The following is a 15,620-nucleotide window of genomic DNA, read 5'->3' on the forward strand; positions in this document are numbered from 1 at the left end:
ATGCGCCTCCCCCACCCCGCAGGCAGAGCCCCTTCTTCCCTTCCCATCCAAGGAGACACCGGGATCTGCCTCCGTTCCCCTCGGCCCTCCCCCTCGCGCCCTCCCGGCTTCCTCCCTTTTGCCTTCTTTTTCTTTTTTTTTTTTTTCCCTTTTCCTTTTTCCATCCCCTCCCCCGCCTGGGAAGACCTGGCCGCTCCCCCCGCCCCGTCCTCAGTAGCCGCGGGCGCTGGGCGGTGGAGTAGCGGCGCGGAGCGGGGAGCCGGGACCCTGCACCGCGGGGCTGCGGCCGCCGCCGTCCCCTGCCTTCCCCTGCCGCCGTCCTGCGGGCTGCCAGGTATGACCAAGACCCTTCTGGGCGCCGGCCGCGGGGGCAGAGGCAGCCTCCTGAGACCTGGGCGGGCAGGAGGGGAGCTGGGGACGGGGGCTGAGAGGGCTACCCGGGGACAGGGGCCGGACAGTCCGAGGTAACCAGCTTCTCTAAGGTGATACCTTTTTTTTTTGTGATGTCGTTCTTCCTACGCGGGTCGTTTTAAAAAACTGATGAGGCTGAGCGATGTCATACCTCGGGCTTGGCAGCTGAGAGGTTTTGTATAAAACTCTTGCCTCTTTAGCCTTATGGATGTATTTCTGATAGAACTAAAAGGTCACACGTTTCTGCGGTTCTTGCTTTTTAATATTTGAAGACGGTTTCACAAGACGTCTTAAAGGACTGAGGCAAGGGGCTTATTTATTGGGCTTTCGGGGATTTGTCTCTGTGCTCTGGCTTCTGCGGGGAGCAGGCACGGAACAGCTTCACCCTTCAAAACAAACTCTCCTTTAATTCTGATTCATCCTCTCAGTATTCGGGCTCCCATCCCCGCCGCTCCTCTGGAATTGACAGTAATTTCATCCAGATTCGTCACTGCTGGAAGCAGATTTATCTCGGAATGGCAAAAATAAAAGAGCCGTGCCAAGGTATTTAACTTGCAGGCTCTGTAGAACGGGAACTCCTTTGGATCAGGCGCGGAAAAGCAGAGCCGTCCGCGGAAAGCCGACCAGGAGGTGGCTGAGGAACGGTAGAGTCAAAGCCTTCCTCCGCATATCCTCGCCTTTTTTCAGGAAAGCCCTGGGCTTTAATAGGCGAACGCACTGGAGCGACCGGCAGCAGCGGAGAGGGCAGTGGGACAGCGGCCATCCCGGCACTGCCCTCCCGTCCCCGCCCGTTCTCCGCACGGTGCCCGCTCGCTGCCGCCCCGGGGCCGCTGCCGGCTGGCAGGGCTCCGCCCCCGGAGCCGCTCAGGGGCAGAGAAGCGACCTCCTTCCCCCTCCGCCTCCTCCCGGCGCTGAGGAGAGGGGAGAAGAGCCGGGCGGCGGGCAGGGTCGGGAGGAGCCGGCCCGGGACGGAGCCCCGGAATGGAGCACTGGCGGCTGTGCGGGAGCGCCGCCCTGCGGCCGCGGAGGGCACAGCCGGGAGCGGGGCAGCCACGCTGGAGGGAGAGCCCTGCCCTCCCATCGCCATTTACACCCCTTCTTTTTTTTGCCCTCTGTGTCCACCTGTCACGCATGCCGTGTAAAATTAGTTCTTCCTATGAGTACTCAAGCTGCTCAAATTTTGTAAGAGCCAGGAGCGACAGTGGGTGTTTCCTGCAAGTCAGAGCAGTGGACAACATCCGTGCCCTGCTGTATGGACTGACCACACCCGGAGGAGGGAATCGTAGAATCACAGAATAGATTGGGTTGGAAAAGACCTCCGAGATCATCAAGTCCAACCCTTGGTCCAACTCCAGTCCATTTACTAGATCATGGCATTCAGTGCCACATCCAATCTCAGCTAAAAAACCTCCAGGGATGGTGAATCCACCACCTCTCCGGGCAGGCCATTCCAATGCCTGATTACTCTCTCTATAAAGATTTTTTTTTCTGATCTCCAACTTAAATTTCTCCTGGCAGAGCTTAAGCCCGTTCCCCCTTGTCCTATTGCTGAGTGCATGGGAGAAGAGACCAGCCCCTACCTGGCTATAACTTCCCTTCAGGTAGTTCTAGACAGTGAAAGGGAAAGGGGGATAGTGGTGGGTAAGGCTGGAAAGGGTAACACTTCCTTCCAGGGAATGTGAGATTTCAACAACTTGTTCTCTATTTTGGCTCTGTCAGAGTAGAAGTGTGAATTCCAACTTTCAGGTCAATTTAAGAATAAGGCCAAAAGCAGTTAAAGGAGATGGTTAGTGTAGCAGCCTCTATCATTTTATGGTCCGAACATTGTGTTTAAAATTATGTAAGCTTAGTCTCAATTGTGTTGACTTTCCTACAATGAGAAGGAAACCCCAGAGCAGATGCTGCACTGAACAGATCAAGATAAGAGACTGTCAGGCAGCTGGACAGAACTTTTTTGCTGTCTGAGCTACACTGACACGTAAGTTCACTCTGAGGTAGCCTGAGTTCTGCTTAACTACAAGCCTTTCCCTGAACATTTGAGATGCATTCAGCTGCAGTATGGTAGGTTATAATGACAAAATATTTGAAGGATATCCTGAAAAGTTACACAGTTTTCGTCCTGTGAATGCAGAAAGATTTGAAGTTGGAAGCAAGAAGTGAGAACTGAAAATAGTTTTAATTATATCAATACGCCTGGCAGCTGGAATGCCACCAAACAGGGAGTCCTCATTGTTATTAGCTGGATTTGGAAACTGGAGGAAGAATTTTAACAATTTCATGTAGCTGGGGATCTCTCTCACTCTCTAGTTTCCACCTTATCCTCTCTGAAGCAATTCATCCTAGCTTAAGGAGCTAACTCAAGAATTCTAATTACCGTAAGCCACCCCAAAATTTGTATGGGCAAGGAATGAAGGAAAAGAGAGGGCAGAGCAGCTTGGAGTTTGGAAAAGTGGACAGCAGCATAACAGAAAGGATAAGATATTGAGGGTTTTTTCTTCATTCAGCTTGTTTTCTTAGGACATTTCCTCCTTCCCCTGGAGGCTGTATTCTCTCTCCCCTTCCCTTACACTGCAAAGGTGTCTTTATAGACATTTACATCCTCATTGTCTGGGAAGAGGAGCCCCCTGTGTTTCCCACTTGCTGGCAACCTCTGCTGGGCCATGGTAACTGCTGACTACGCCCATGCTTGGCGTTGGCCTCACTTAAATAGTAGAGAGGTGGTTGCTAAACAGAGCTTAAATGCATGGCTGAAAATGACAATGCTCATAGGACCACTGCTCTGGTCTGTAATGAGCATTACCATTTTTATCAAGTTGCTCAGCTTGGACTTCCAGTTATACTGCAGTGTAGTTAGTTCATTCTCAGTGACAAGTGGTTCATTATAAATGAAGAAAATCTTGGCTTCCAGGAATGCTTTTGTAAATAGTGATCACTTGAGCATAGTGTTTCAAATGGGAGACTCCAAGTCATTTGTTGAGGGTTCTGTGCTTTATTTTCTTTTTTCTTTTTAAAGCATGGCAGAAGGGGGCCATAGTACTCCACCCATTTACTTACAGAAAATCACTCCATGGAGCAGAGAGAAAAAAAGGCAGACTTCTCTATAAAGTTAGTTATGAGTCCAACTGGGAAGACTTCAGCTATCACAGTGGAATGACATCAACCCAGGCACCTCTAAGACTCTCTATATGAACTAACAGTTAGTGACTGAACTTTCCTACAGGCTCACAAAGTTCAGCTACAGTGGAATATAAAATATCCAGACTCTGAGGAAGGGCTGAGCAAGGGAAAAATATAAAAAATAATTCTTGAGCCTGACATAAGGAACTGTCTTGTTCAACAGCTATATTAGAGCAAATCAAATTAAAACCAGCCTTTCCATGTTAATATTATTTGTCCTGAAACCATGCTAGTTTGAAACAGGCTGAAAATAAAGAAAAGGAGATGCTTCCTCATACAACATGTAGTTAAGCTGTGGAACTTAGAAAGGACTTCTTTACAGAGATTGGGCATTGGAATGGGCTGCCAAGGGAGGTGGTGGAGTCACCATCCCTGGAGGTGTTTAAGAAGAGACTGGATGTGGCACATAGTGCCATGGACTAGTAGATAAAGTGGTGTTAGGTCAAAGGTTGGACTTGATGATCTGAGAGACCTTTTCCAATCTAGACGATTCTGTGAACTCCTGAATGCAGAACATTATGGACACAAAATGTTATATGTCTTCAAGGGAAGACTTGCAAACTATGGAAGAGAAATCAGCTGAGATTTCCTTACACTATAGACACTACATCTGCTTTAAAGTCCATCAGGTGCAACTGGTTGTAAGTTAAGAAACTGTGAGGGAGGAGGGACATACATGGTTACCCTACTCTTATCCTCTACCCTAGGCATCCACATTCAGACAGTGTCAGAAACAGGATTTTAGACCAGCAGACCTTTGGTCAGGCCCGGACAGCAATTCTTATGCTCTCATTATAGTATTTTCTTATTTTGACACCTTATAATTTACCCATAGGTATCACAGAATCACAGAATAGGTAAGGTTGGAAGGGACCACAATGGGTTATCTAGTCCAACCTCCCTGCTCAAGCAGGGTCATCCTGGAGCACATGGCACAGGCTTGCATCCAGATGGTTCTTGAATATCTCCAGCAAAGGAGATTCCACAACCTGCCTGGCCAATCTGTTCCACTGCACAATCACCTGCACAGTAAAGAAGTTCTTCCTCATATTCAGGTGGAGCTTCCTGTGCATCAGTTTTTGCTCGTTGCCTCTTGTGCTATTGTTCAGTACCACTGAGGAGAGCCTGGTTCCATCCTCTTGGTACTCTCCCTTAAAATAGTGATAGACATTGATGAGGTCCCCTCTTAGTGTTTTCTTCTCAAGGATGAACAGGACCAACCCTCTCAGCCTTTCCTCATAACAGAGATGGTCCAGTCCCCTAATCATCTTTGTAGCCCACTGCTGGACCTGCTCCAGGAGCTCCATGTCTCTTTTGTACTGAGGAGCCCAAAACTAGACACAGAACTCAACATGTGTTCCCAGGGCTGAGTAGAGGTGCAGGATCACCTTCCTTGACCTGCTGGCAATGCTTTTCCTAATGCCACCTTGGATACCATTGTCCTTCTTGGCTACAAGGACCCACTGCTGGCAAATGGACGGCTTGTTGTCCACCAGGACCCTGAGGTCCTCCTCCACAGAACTGCTTTCCAGCATGTACTGGTGCATAAATGCCTTGTATTTGAATGGTGCCTGAGAATACTTCACCTCTATGCAGGCATTCTTGGTCTGACAATTAGTTGTTTTGCCCATAGCATGAGGCAGGTAGGTCAAATTATTTCGTTCACATCTCCGCATGAAGAGATGTGGCTATGCAAAATCCTCTCCATGTATGCAGACATATGTAAAAACAGTCATTCCTCTTCAGATTTAGTACTAATTGAGCAATAAACAAACCAACACTTTGAAGGTAACTTTGTATGTAAAAGTTAATGTTCAAATGTGTGCATTTCTGCTATACCAGTAACTTAGACTGGTATGAACAACTGATGTCTCTACAAAATCTTGTGCCTGGGATGATTCAGCTCTGCTTTCAAAACCTTCAGATATCTTTTCATATGACCACATGCACCCCAGAGCTTGCATCTCTGAGTCACTGCAATCTCCAGATGTCTTAGGAAAGTCCACGCATCTTTTCCAAAACCTGAGTTAGCTACTTTAAAACCAGAGAGGGTTTCTTTATACTGTATTGTAAAATGTGGTTTATGTATATCCCAGTAAGTGAACTCTGGCTCAAAGTTGGCATTCCATGCTGGCAAATGTAAAAACTGTCAAAATTATGCTAAAACTAAAACACCCTCTGATTCTGGCCTTAGAGGAACAAGCTGTGGTTGAACTGTAGTGCTTACTTGGCTAAAAAATTATAATTATTACTTCTGATAGAAAAAAATCTGTGTCTAGAATGAAGATGCCTCAAAATCATAGGAGTCATTGGTCCATTATCCAGCTCTAAAAGTGGTGTTGCCACTTCTTTTTCCATGTTGCACACATACCCCTATTTTTTATGCTAGATCTTCAGCTACTCTGTGACCTGTTTCACTTGGTAGCAGCACTTGCATTATTTTAAACTAAAGAAAAGTGGTTATATTTGCCCTGGCTTATACTGTCCTTGCAATGTAAACCGGAGATTAACCACATACATATCCTTGAATGGCTTGGCTTTTAAATCTTAATCATAGGCCCTTTCTTTCTTCACAGCTGAGGTTTCGATGCAATTGGAATGAAGGATGTTGGAACTGAGCACAGATTTCCCAATGGCAGCCGCCAGTAGTTGGATAATGCCACTGACATCACTGCTGCCAAAGGAGAAAAATGACCTTTTCAGTAATGTTTTGAGCTCAGAATCAAGAGTTCTGGCTTCAGTTTTTGGCTCTGCCACAGACTTCTAGCAATTTTACCTTCTTCCTGCATGTTTCCCAACTACAGATGGAAATAATACTTCTTTTTGTCTCTCCCATTTAAAGTATTAGCTCTTTGTGTGGTGCATCACCCCATCTATGTGGCACATTCCACATGGGACAATAAGACACATACAGCACAGTTCCGGCAGCCTTTGTGGGATTCTAGAGGAAAAAGACATGTGATGCATAAGCAGACTTGTCCCTCCTACTTGGCTGAGCTTTCCCACGTGTATATATAACAAGGAAACTCCTCTAGACCTGCAACATTCTACTTTTCTCACTTGTCTGTCTGTCTCCTCCAACCATGGATTTTGAATTTCTCTGATAACCTCAGAGAGATTTAGCCCCCCCCCACACACAGGTAATGAATGAGGTTTTGGTGGTGATGGCACAGAGGGGAGGAGATACAACACAGGATCAGCAGGAGACCCATACCTTTCAGAACAACTGAACTGAAAGCATTTAAAAGGGGTCGTGACACCTTTTTAGGTGCCTGGATTGCTCTGCCTGTGCCATCCTGACAACATAAACTTTGAAAGAGGAAAGGAGATTTTCTGAAGCTGGTTCTTTGAGATAGCAATTAGCGAAGTGCCATTTTTTATAATTGGTAGATTCCTAGCTCTCAGCTGGGTGGGTAATACAGATCTGTGTGTAACTTTTAGGTCAGTTAAAGTTCCTGCTTTTTGGCTATTGCATGAAAAAGCATAATTGCTCCAGTTTCCTACGGGTTCCCAAGTCTCACGAGTGTGGTCTGCCTGTCCACCTCTACTTGTATCCCAGCATCTGAATACATGGATGATTTTCAACTGTGTTCTACCTTCAACCAGTAGCTATAGAGAAGGAAAGCAGAATACACAATTGCATGCATATATATATATTCTATAAAAGTATGATACATAATTGTATTCCTATGGAATAAAACACCCAGGATGCCCTACTGAGTGGAATGACTCAGACTGCTGCCCCACTGAAGAAAAAGCAGGTAAAACTTAGCTGGTTTCACCTTCCAGTAGGTAACTCAGCATGGATGCTGATTGAATTGTCTGCATCCATCTTGCTAGAGAGCATTGGAAGAGTTGGAGGCAATACAGGGAAATATCTGAGGTATTTCTATTTTGAGCAAAGTGTTGGATTCTGTTCCACTGATGTCAGTTCTAATATTGCATGATTATACTTTGAAGATACTAAGATAACTGTATATATTTCCAAAGTGTATTTTCAAATCTCTCTTTCTTGTTTTAGAAAAAAATAAAATGGAGCACATGTTACTGCTATTCATATTTTTCATACCTATATTGGGACTCAGTAATGGAACAGAAACTGAACAAGATTTTACTTGGCACTTAAAGAAGATTCCCCAGATTGTGAGAGAAAGAACTTTCTCCCTTGACAGCCCTAAATTTGAAGCAAAAACCACATTAGAGCTGAACAGTGTATGTGCAATTGAGTGTCAAAGAAAGCTGCCAGTGCCAAGCTTGTCTGACTTGAACGACCTCTTATCCTATGAGACTGTTTTTGAAAATGGCACACGGACCTTGACTGAAGTGAATGTGCTCGGAGCAGTGCTCGACCCAGCTGGAAACACAACCACAAGAAGGGCTTCAAGAAAGAAGAGGCAGATATATGGAACGGATAGCAGGTTCAGCATCTATGACAAGCGGTTTATGACCAACTTTCCGTTCAACACAGCTGTGAAGGTCTCCACTGGCTGCAGTGGCATCCTCATTTCCCCCAGGCACGTGCTAACAGCGGCCCACTGTCTGCACAATGGCAAGGATTATGTTAAGGGCAGCAAAAGACTGAGGGTGGGCCTGATGAGGACGAAATCCAGAGGCAATGGGAGGAAACGCAAAGGTGCTAAAAGAAGTAGGAGAGAAGTTTCTGCAGCCAAAGAGGATCCCAAAGTTGCCACAGAACAAAGGCGACAGTCCAGAGGTGATGGGAGAAAGCAGAGGAGGTCTGGCAGGAAACAAGGAACCTCAGATGGCATGCCCTCCTTCCAGTGGACCAGGGTGAAGAGCACCCACATCCCAAAAGGCTGGTTTAAGGGTGTTTCTGGGGATATTGCCCTGGATTATGATTATGCTGTTCTTGAGCTCAAGCGTCCCCATAAAAGGAAATACATGGAACTGGGAATCAGCCCAACAATCAAAATGATGCCTGGAAACATGATCCACTTCTCGGGTTTTGACAATGATCGGGCTGGGCAGCTGGTCTATAGATTTTGTAGCATATCTGATGAGTCCAATGATCTCTTTTATCAGTACTGTGATGCTGAGCCTGGCTCCACTGGATCTGGCATCTATCTCCGTCTTAAGGAGCCAAACAAAAAGAAGTGGAAACGCAAGATCATTGCTGTTTACTCAGGCCATCAATGGGTGGATATCAATGGTGAACAGCAGGATTACAATGTAGCTGTAAGAATTACTCCTCTCAAATATGCCCAGATTTGCTTCTGGATACATGGGAATGATGAGAATTGCACACAAGGCTGAAGAGAGCTGAACCTTTCATGCTTAGCACCCGTACTGCCATAGAGTGAAAGTCAGCTGCAGCAGTGACTGGAAGAACATCACTCCATGTCAGAATGTTTTTGAACTCAAAGCTTACAAGTAATGCTGTGGTAACTGGAGGAATGTTAAATTACTGAGGGATGGGTAGAATTGCCAGACAAAATATTTCCAATTGTAATCAACCCTAGATATGCACTTAAAATCCCAAACTATGCTTTTGTTTGCAGTTATGACAAATTCAAATAACTCACGTGAGAAAAAAAACCAAAACATGATTGCACCTGTTCATAATTTTTTTTCCAATAGAAAGGATGAAACATCCCAAACTTGTATTATTAAACATTATTTTTTTGTTTGTTTTCCAGTGGATTTACTTTTCTCAGGGTTATGTTCCAACTTTTCAAGTGCAAGTTGTGCCTAGAGTATATTACTGTATGTGCAGAATGATCAAGAGAACTATGTGAGAAAAAGACATTTTTTCGCATTCTCTAAAGACCACAGCTCCATGTTGAGAAGCAGAAATATAGTTCATGTTAGTTTGGAAAACTTCCTCTTCTGGTTGCTGCAGGAACACTCCCATGGAAATTCCAAATTTATGTTGCTGAGAGTTAAGTTCCACTCATTGCTCAGTAAAAACAGCAAAAAGAAATTAACAAAAGTAGAAATTTCCATGTTTAGAAGAAGAAGAACCATGAGGATATAATTTAATGCTTTTAAATTTTCTTTTAGAAGTTTGAGAAGTCTTAAACACATGGATTTGCATTTGGATTAGTATTTGGAGAGCTCTAGGTTTCATTTCTAGTCAAATGTTTAGTTTTACCATTAGGAGAAGTCACTGACTCTTGAAGTGGCTATTTGACAATCATTTAGATCTTTTAGATATCACAGATGATATATTTTTGGGTGCTAAACACTTTTCAGTTTTTATAAATTACTTTTATCTGAGTTCAGCTTCATAGATAGGATAATATGTATTAGACTGGGTGTTGGAAATCAGTATTTTAGTTTGGCTTCATAAGGTTTTGCAAAGTAGGGGATTTAATCATGTTGTGTTCAGACTCCACCTCAACTTTCCCAACTAAATTATAGCACCTTCTGAATGGTAGAACTATCTTGTACATTATAACAGGTATCTTGTTAGATAGCAGCAATAGATAGCAAATAATGTGGTTCAGTATGTTTGCAGAATTATATATTTAATGTAAACACAAACTGAGCTTGACTTTTACACACCTTTAAACACAAATTGTTGATGATTGCTACACAAGTCTATGTCTTTTATGTCAAGATTCTGAAGCGCACAGATTGTTATGGTGCTATATTAATCTAACAACATAAAGCAATACTGTGCCTTTCCGATGATATCCTTTGGGTCGCAATATTTTTGAAATATTCAACACCATAATATTTAATTTTTTTCTACCATAAATTTATGACCAAAACACATTTTCTTCCTCTGTAGAAGAAAAAAAACTATTAAAATATTTTAAAATATCATTTGTGTGTTGGTATTGTTAAAACATGCTTGTAATATCTTTTGATAAAATTAGATGATTTTTAATAACCCATTTTTTAGATGATTAAAAGTATATAACCTGGCACATTGAATGTGCAGGGAACTTTCTTTGTCATATTATTGCTAAAGCATAAAAATTTAAGACTTGCTTCAATATCATAACTGTAACAATATTTCATTAATTGGAAGAGATTTCACTTTAAAAGATAGTATTTCTTTTAATGTCAGCCTTTACAGGGAACAGTGAACTTTTCTTTCTTTCCTTTTTTTTAATGTTATTTTGTAGGATTGTTTGCAGAAAACTAATAATTTTTGCAGTAAAGAAATGAATCTCTGAGATTTTAGGGTTAATTATTTTTATTGTTTTTAACATCCTTATTAACATATATGGCTTTGTTGACAGTAATTCTAAATCACCTCAGTCCAGTATTTAATACTTTCATTCTATGCAACAGCCCTACAGTATTCTTTAGTCAGCTCTGTAATGTTTTTTTTTAAGTGCCTTTTTTCATAGTTACTGTGACAAATAAGGTACCACATAATTAATCACATATAAGACAACCCACACCTGTGGATTTTTTTTACAATTATCCTTATTTTTGACTTGGGTCCAAAACTGATCAAGATAATGTGGCTTAGTAAATTCTTTGTTTTGTTGAGTTTTATTTAGATATGTTCCTTAGGAGCAGAAATATAGTGTATTTCTTTATCAGTTTGGGAATTGGAAAAAGGTAAGAATGAAAAAAGCTGTTGTCAGCTTTCAAATGGTCTTGTTACCATAATCATCTGCTGTAAATATCTCAGCTGTGACCTGAGGTTCTCATACCAGGCTGATAACAAATATTTATCCTCAGAGGATAAATATTAAATGCTCAGTGCCTCATTTTGTGGTACTAAGAGATAAAAGAGGTTGATATGTATTCCTCTGTATCTGAGGGCACATGCACAAACACATGCAAATACACAGGCTTGTAGAACATGTGCTGTTTTGCTTGGGTCAGCACCTGCAGTCAAGGAAATGCAGGCACAAGAAGACCCAGACAAAATGTTATTCCTGTTGTCTCTGCATGACAGGCAATATTTTGGTCTGCCCCTTGGCCTAATAGAGAAGGAAATGCTTAATGTAGGCACTGTGACTACTTACTACAGGGATTTCTGGAATAGTTAATAAATACTTACACACGATCCTAGGAGTTCAGTGTCCTGCAAAGACCTCTTGGTACCAACCACTGCAAAGTGCTCAAGGATTTCTGAGCCATGATCATCTCAGATTTCCTTAAAAATCTGAAGTTTCTCTCTAGTTATCAATGAGAACATATGAGGAGAAGGTATTCTTAGTAGATTAGATCGTGCTGTTGTCTAGGACACCAGCATCAATGCTGGATTTCGAGCCCTTGTGATGCTTCCCTAAAGGATTTTTCCTCTTTCAGGCATAATTTGTTTTCATCAGTACTAATGGTTTTCTATAAGAGTTAGTACAGTAGATCTTTTTATTTAACTGTATTCCTGGCATCAGGAAAAAACAAGCTCAGACAAATCTTTTTTCTGCTTGGGAGCTACTGCAATTTATAAAGTTAACAAGTAAATATTTTCTGGGCAAAAGAAAAACCTGATATACAAGCCGTTAACACACTCAGACCAGCTTCTGCAAAGTATTTGTGCATGTGTTTAATTTGGGGCTCTGAGACATACAGGGCAAGTCAAGGGGCTTATCTGCAATGGAAAAATTAAGTCTAAGTTTGCATTATCTCAACACAAGAAAAGCACAATGTTACATAGCAAAACTATTTCTATTACCTGAGATGTAGAGTACCCAATGCTTTAAAATTTCTGTGTAGAAACTCCTTGATTCAGTTTATAATTTACTATCTAAATGTTGCAGATTTTTGACTCTTTATGGTGTATGAATCAACACAAATACGGCTTGAGTAAAAAAAAAAAAACCAAAAACATCTACATGTGGAGGAGAGAAGCAGCTGGGGAGTTCTTTCTATTCTGCTGATAAGGGATGACCTGGCAGCAAACAGCAAATAATACAGAGAGAACAACAGAAGTAGATGGCATGGAAGACTGGGAAGATGGAGGGGGTATGCAAGGGATAAAGAAAGTGTGAAAAGTAACAGGTGAAGTGGCTGCAAGGTATCAGAGGGACCTATTGTAAGAAAGAGTAGGCAGTTGGTAAAGACTTAACAGTATAAATTGTGAAATCCACAAGTTTCATGAACAATTTTTTGCTGTTAAAGATGAGGCTCTTCTTCCCAGCCAACAGCAACAAGGAAAGGGCTGTGAGAGGGCTCAGGGTGTGGCAAGGACCACTAACAGGCAGGGGGTTATGACCCTGATCTACAATCCCTGCCTGAGTTCACAGGGATCACACTTCTGTTCATTTAGGATCCTTGAAAAGCAGCATATCCATATTCTGACCAAAAGGCTTGGAAGTGTGAACTTCCCAGTACACTGGATCACCAAGAGCGTAGTGAGTAAAGGGAGTTTCTCAAACCTGACCTTTTGTTAGGATTCCTGTAAAGGCTGTTCCCCACTGAAAAAAAGAAAAATCAAATAAAAAATTCTCTGACTTGAGGCATTTACATGTTGGTTCCATTTTTGCATGTACCTAAAAATTCTAGCCAATAAATTTTCTTTCAAATACATTATGTTTTTGTTTGGTATCTTCATAGAAATTTAATCAACTGCTTCTAGTTTAAAAGCATAGAATATTGCAGATACTTCCATCTACAAATTCCTGGATTACAGAATGACTGGGGAAAAAGAATATTATTAAATTGAAAGCTTAAAATTTCACTCTAATCTCAAAGGATTTGGAAGTATATTTGGGTCCCTGTTGCACCAGCCTTTTGCTCTGAGTGTCAGAGCATTTAGGTTAAAAACCTCCAGAGGTAGCTTTGATGTTTCTTTAACGTTCTTAGCTTTTTAAAGACTGACAGAAAATTTTATAGTATTTTAACTGCAGAAGATGACAATTCATTTGAGAAAACAAATGCAAACCTTTGCTATGTTGAGATACTATATGATGCACTTACTACACCAATAAATATTTTCTGCTGTTTTTCTTTTCCTCTGTCATGATGCAGTTTGTTAGCTATGGCTGTGTTACACAAATTTCATTTTGTAAATACCTGTAATGGGTTATCAGTGAATCATCTGGAATGTGATCTTCTAAGATATTAATATCTCTTTAAATTTGTCTGGGAAAAAACCTCCCTGTCTTCAAGATAATTACTCCATGAGCAAATTTGATGAGTTAAAAAAAATTAGTTCAGTAAGGATATGACTCATAGTCTATGCCACAACTTATTAATTCTAAAATAAGTAATTAGTTTTGTTTCTGCTATTTGCTATAGTTATGCTTTCTATCTCAGAGAGCTGTTGAACCAGGCCAAAGTAGAAGTGTGGAAAATATTATAATCTTGGTTTTTAGAATTATCTTAAGTTTGTGCCCTTGAAACCGGTGCTGATTTTATCTCTAACTGTAAAAAGGAGAGATTTTTGGCAAGGATAACAGCTGCTGGAATATTTAATGGAAAGTTAAGAAATTATTACAGCTGTGACTAACAGTGTGTCTAATACAAGCAATATTTGCCAGGGGTCTGGCAAGACCTTACCCACCAGCTCTTACATGGGTCCTTACATAGGGGTTAGTGCCATAGGGAAATAAATAGGATTGAAAGCTTTGTCACCTGGACTGAAGTCCATCTGGGGCTGGTAACAGGACCTAAATTTTTCATTGATGGAGTCTACTTTCTGACACTGCCTAGCAGAATGTCTTGGTCCCTGAGAAATATTTCTGGGCCTCTACCCAGGGAACACAAACAGAGACCCAGGGGTGGCAGCTGTGTCCTCTGCAGGCCATTCCCAAGCCACTAGCATGGATGTGGTTTCTTTGATGCAAAGTGTGTTCTGACACATGTTATTGATCTCAGACTCTCATGGGTCCTGGGGGGCTTGAACTGGAATGCTGTCCAAATGTCTGTTCAGCTCTAAAATGTTCCCATACAGTGCAGATCCTGGTGCAGATCCTGGTGCAGGTATTTTCCAGTCATACTTCCATTTCTCATCGTCTTTAACAAATGCTCAAAAGGCCTTCACCAAATAACACACACTCAAAATCCACTAAAGTGGCACCTCATGCTGTTTATCATGTGAGTATTCCTGATGGATTGTTCATTTCTCCTGCTTCAAATATTTCTCTAGACCTTGATAATGGCTAATCTTTCAGCTGTTATTGATAAGAAAAAAGATCAGATATACTGGAAAAGGCACACAACTATCTTACAAAGATTGTCCCTCTTGGTAATTATGTACACTACTTACTGTAGTTGCTATGGCTCTACTTCTTTTCCATGTCAAAGAGTTTACAAATATTAGATGAAACCAAATAGGGCAGTTTTCAGACAAATTGCTCAGCTGCCCTTTGACTGCAGTTGCAGCAGTCTCCCACCCCTCTGCTCCACTTTAATTTCCAACTTTATGGATTAAATGCTGATTGCAGCTTTCCTTAATCAAAGATGAAAGCAGCCAGGAGACAGCACATGGGAAAGGACTGTTTTTGGCTGTACCTCTCTGCAGACATTTTGAAGCAGGGAGGAGAAGAGGACAAAAGAAGGCAAAAGTGAAGCCTGTGATCAACAGCAAAAAGCACAGTGCCTTACTGCATGGAAAAAAACATGATTTCTATTTTTTCCTACTGGGAAAAAATATTACATTTTACATTCCTTTGCCTTTTCTTGAATGATTCATCAGCTAAATATTTTTGGCTCTTGCATAGGAGTGAACCAACCTACTCAGTGGTGGGGATCCAACATGGTCTTGAATACCAGCAGGAGCTCCCCCTCCCCAAAATACACACACAAAAAAAGGGAAAAAAACCCCATAAAACACCAACAGGAAATTGGAGGGAAAAGTTTATGCATAAAGGCAATAGCATATGGGGTTTTGTGCCATGGTTGTCTGTGCAGGACATTGATGCCTTCCAGAGTTGTAGTGAGTTACATGGTGAAAGAAAAGCCAGCCGCTGGTTGTCTATCCCACCATCTCCCGACAGCAATGGGACTTACTGTGCTACCAAATTTCTGCTGCTTATTGTGAGTCTAGGTTCAGACCTGGTCCTCTTTAGTGGACATGAGCAGAGGCCTACAAGGATGTGGCCACTGACATTTTAGGTTTTATACATTTTGCTCTATGTCTACATGGAGGATGTATGACA

General features: G+C 42.0%; 1 protein-coding gene across 2 annotated transcripts; it reads left to right on the forward strand.

The window, feature by feature from the left end:
- Positions 1-254: 254 nt before the first annotated feature.
- PRSS35 (serine protease 35) lies at positions 255-13,050 on the forward strand. 2 transcript variants are annotated; one of them, XM_071548682.1, is made up of 2 exons: positions 255-334; positions 7,610-13,050. In XM_071548682.1, the coding sequence occupies exon 2, from the start codon at positions 7,621-7,623 to the stop codon at positions 8,860-8,862; it is 1,242 nt and encodes a 413-aa protein (XP_071404783.1). In that variant the 5' UTR covers positions 255-334; positions 7,610-7,620; the 3' UTR covers positions 8,863-13,050. The 2 variants fall into 2 exon arrangements, with proteins under 2 accessions (XP_071404783.1, XP_071404784.1); XM_071548683.1 differs by lacking the exon at positions 255-334 and adding an exon at positions 6,432-6,728.
- Positions 13,051-15,620: the final 2,570 nt, after the last annotated feature.

This window comes from Pithys albifrons, chromosome 2, assembly GCF_047495875.1.
Source record: "Pithys albifrons albifrons isolate INPA30051 chromosome 2, PitAlb_v1, whole genome shotgun sequence".
Classification (NCBI taxonomy): Eukaryota; Metazoa; Chordata; class Aves; order Passeriformes; family Thamnophilidae; genus Pithys; species Pithys albifrons.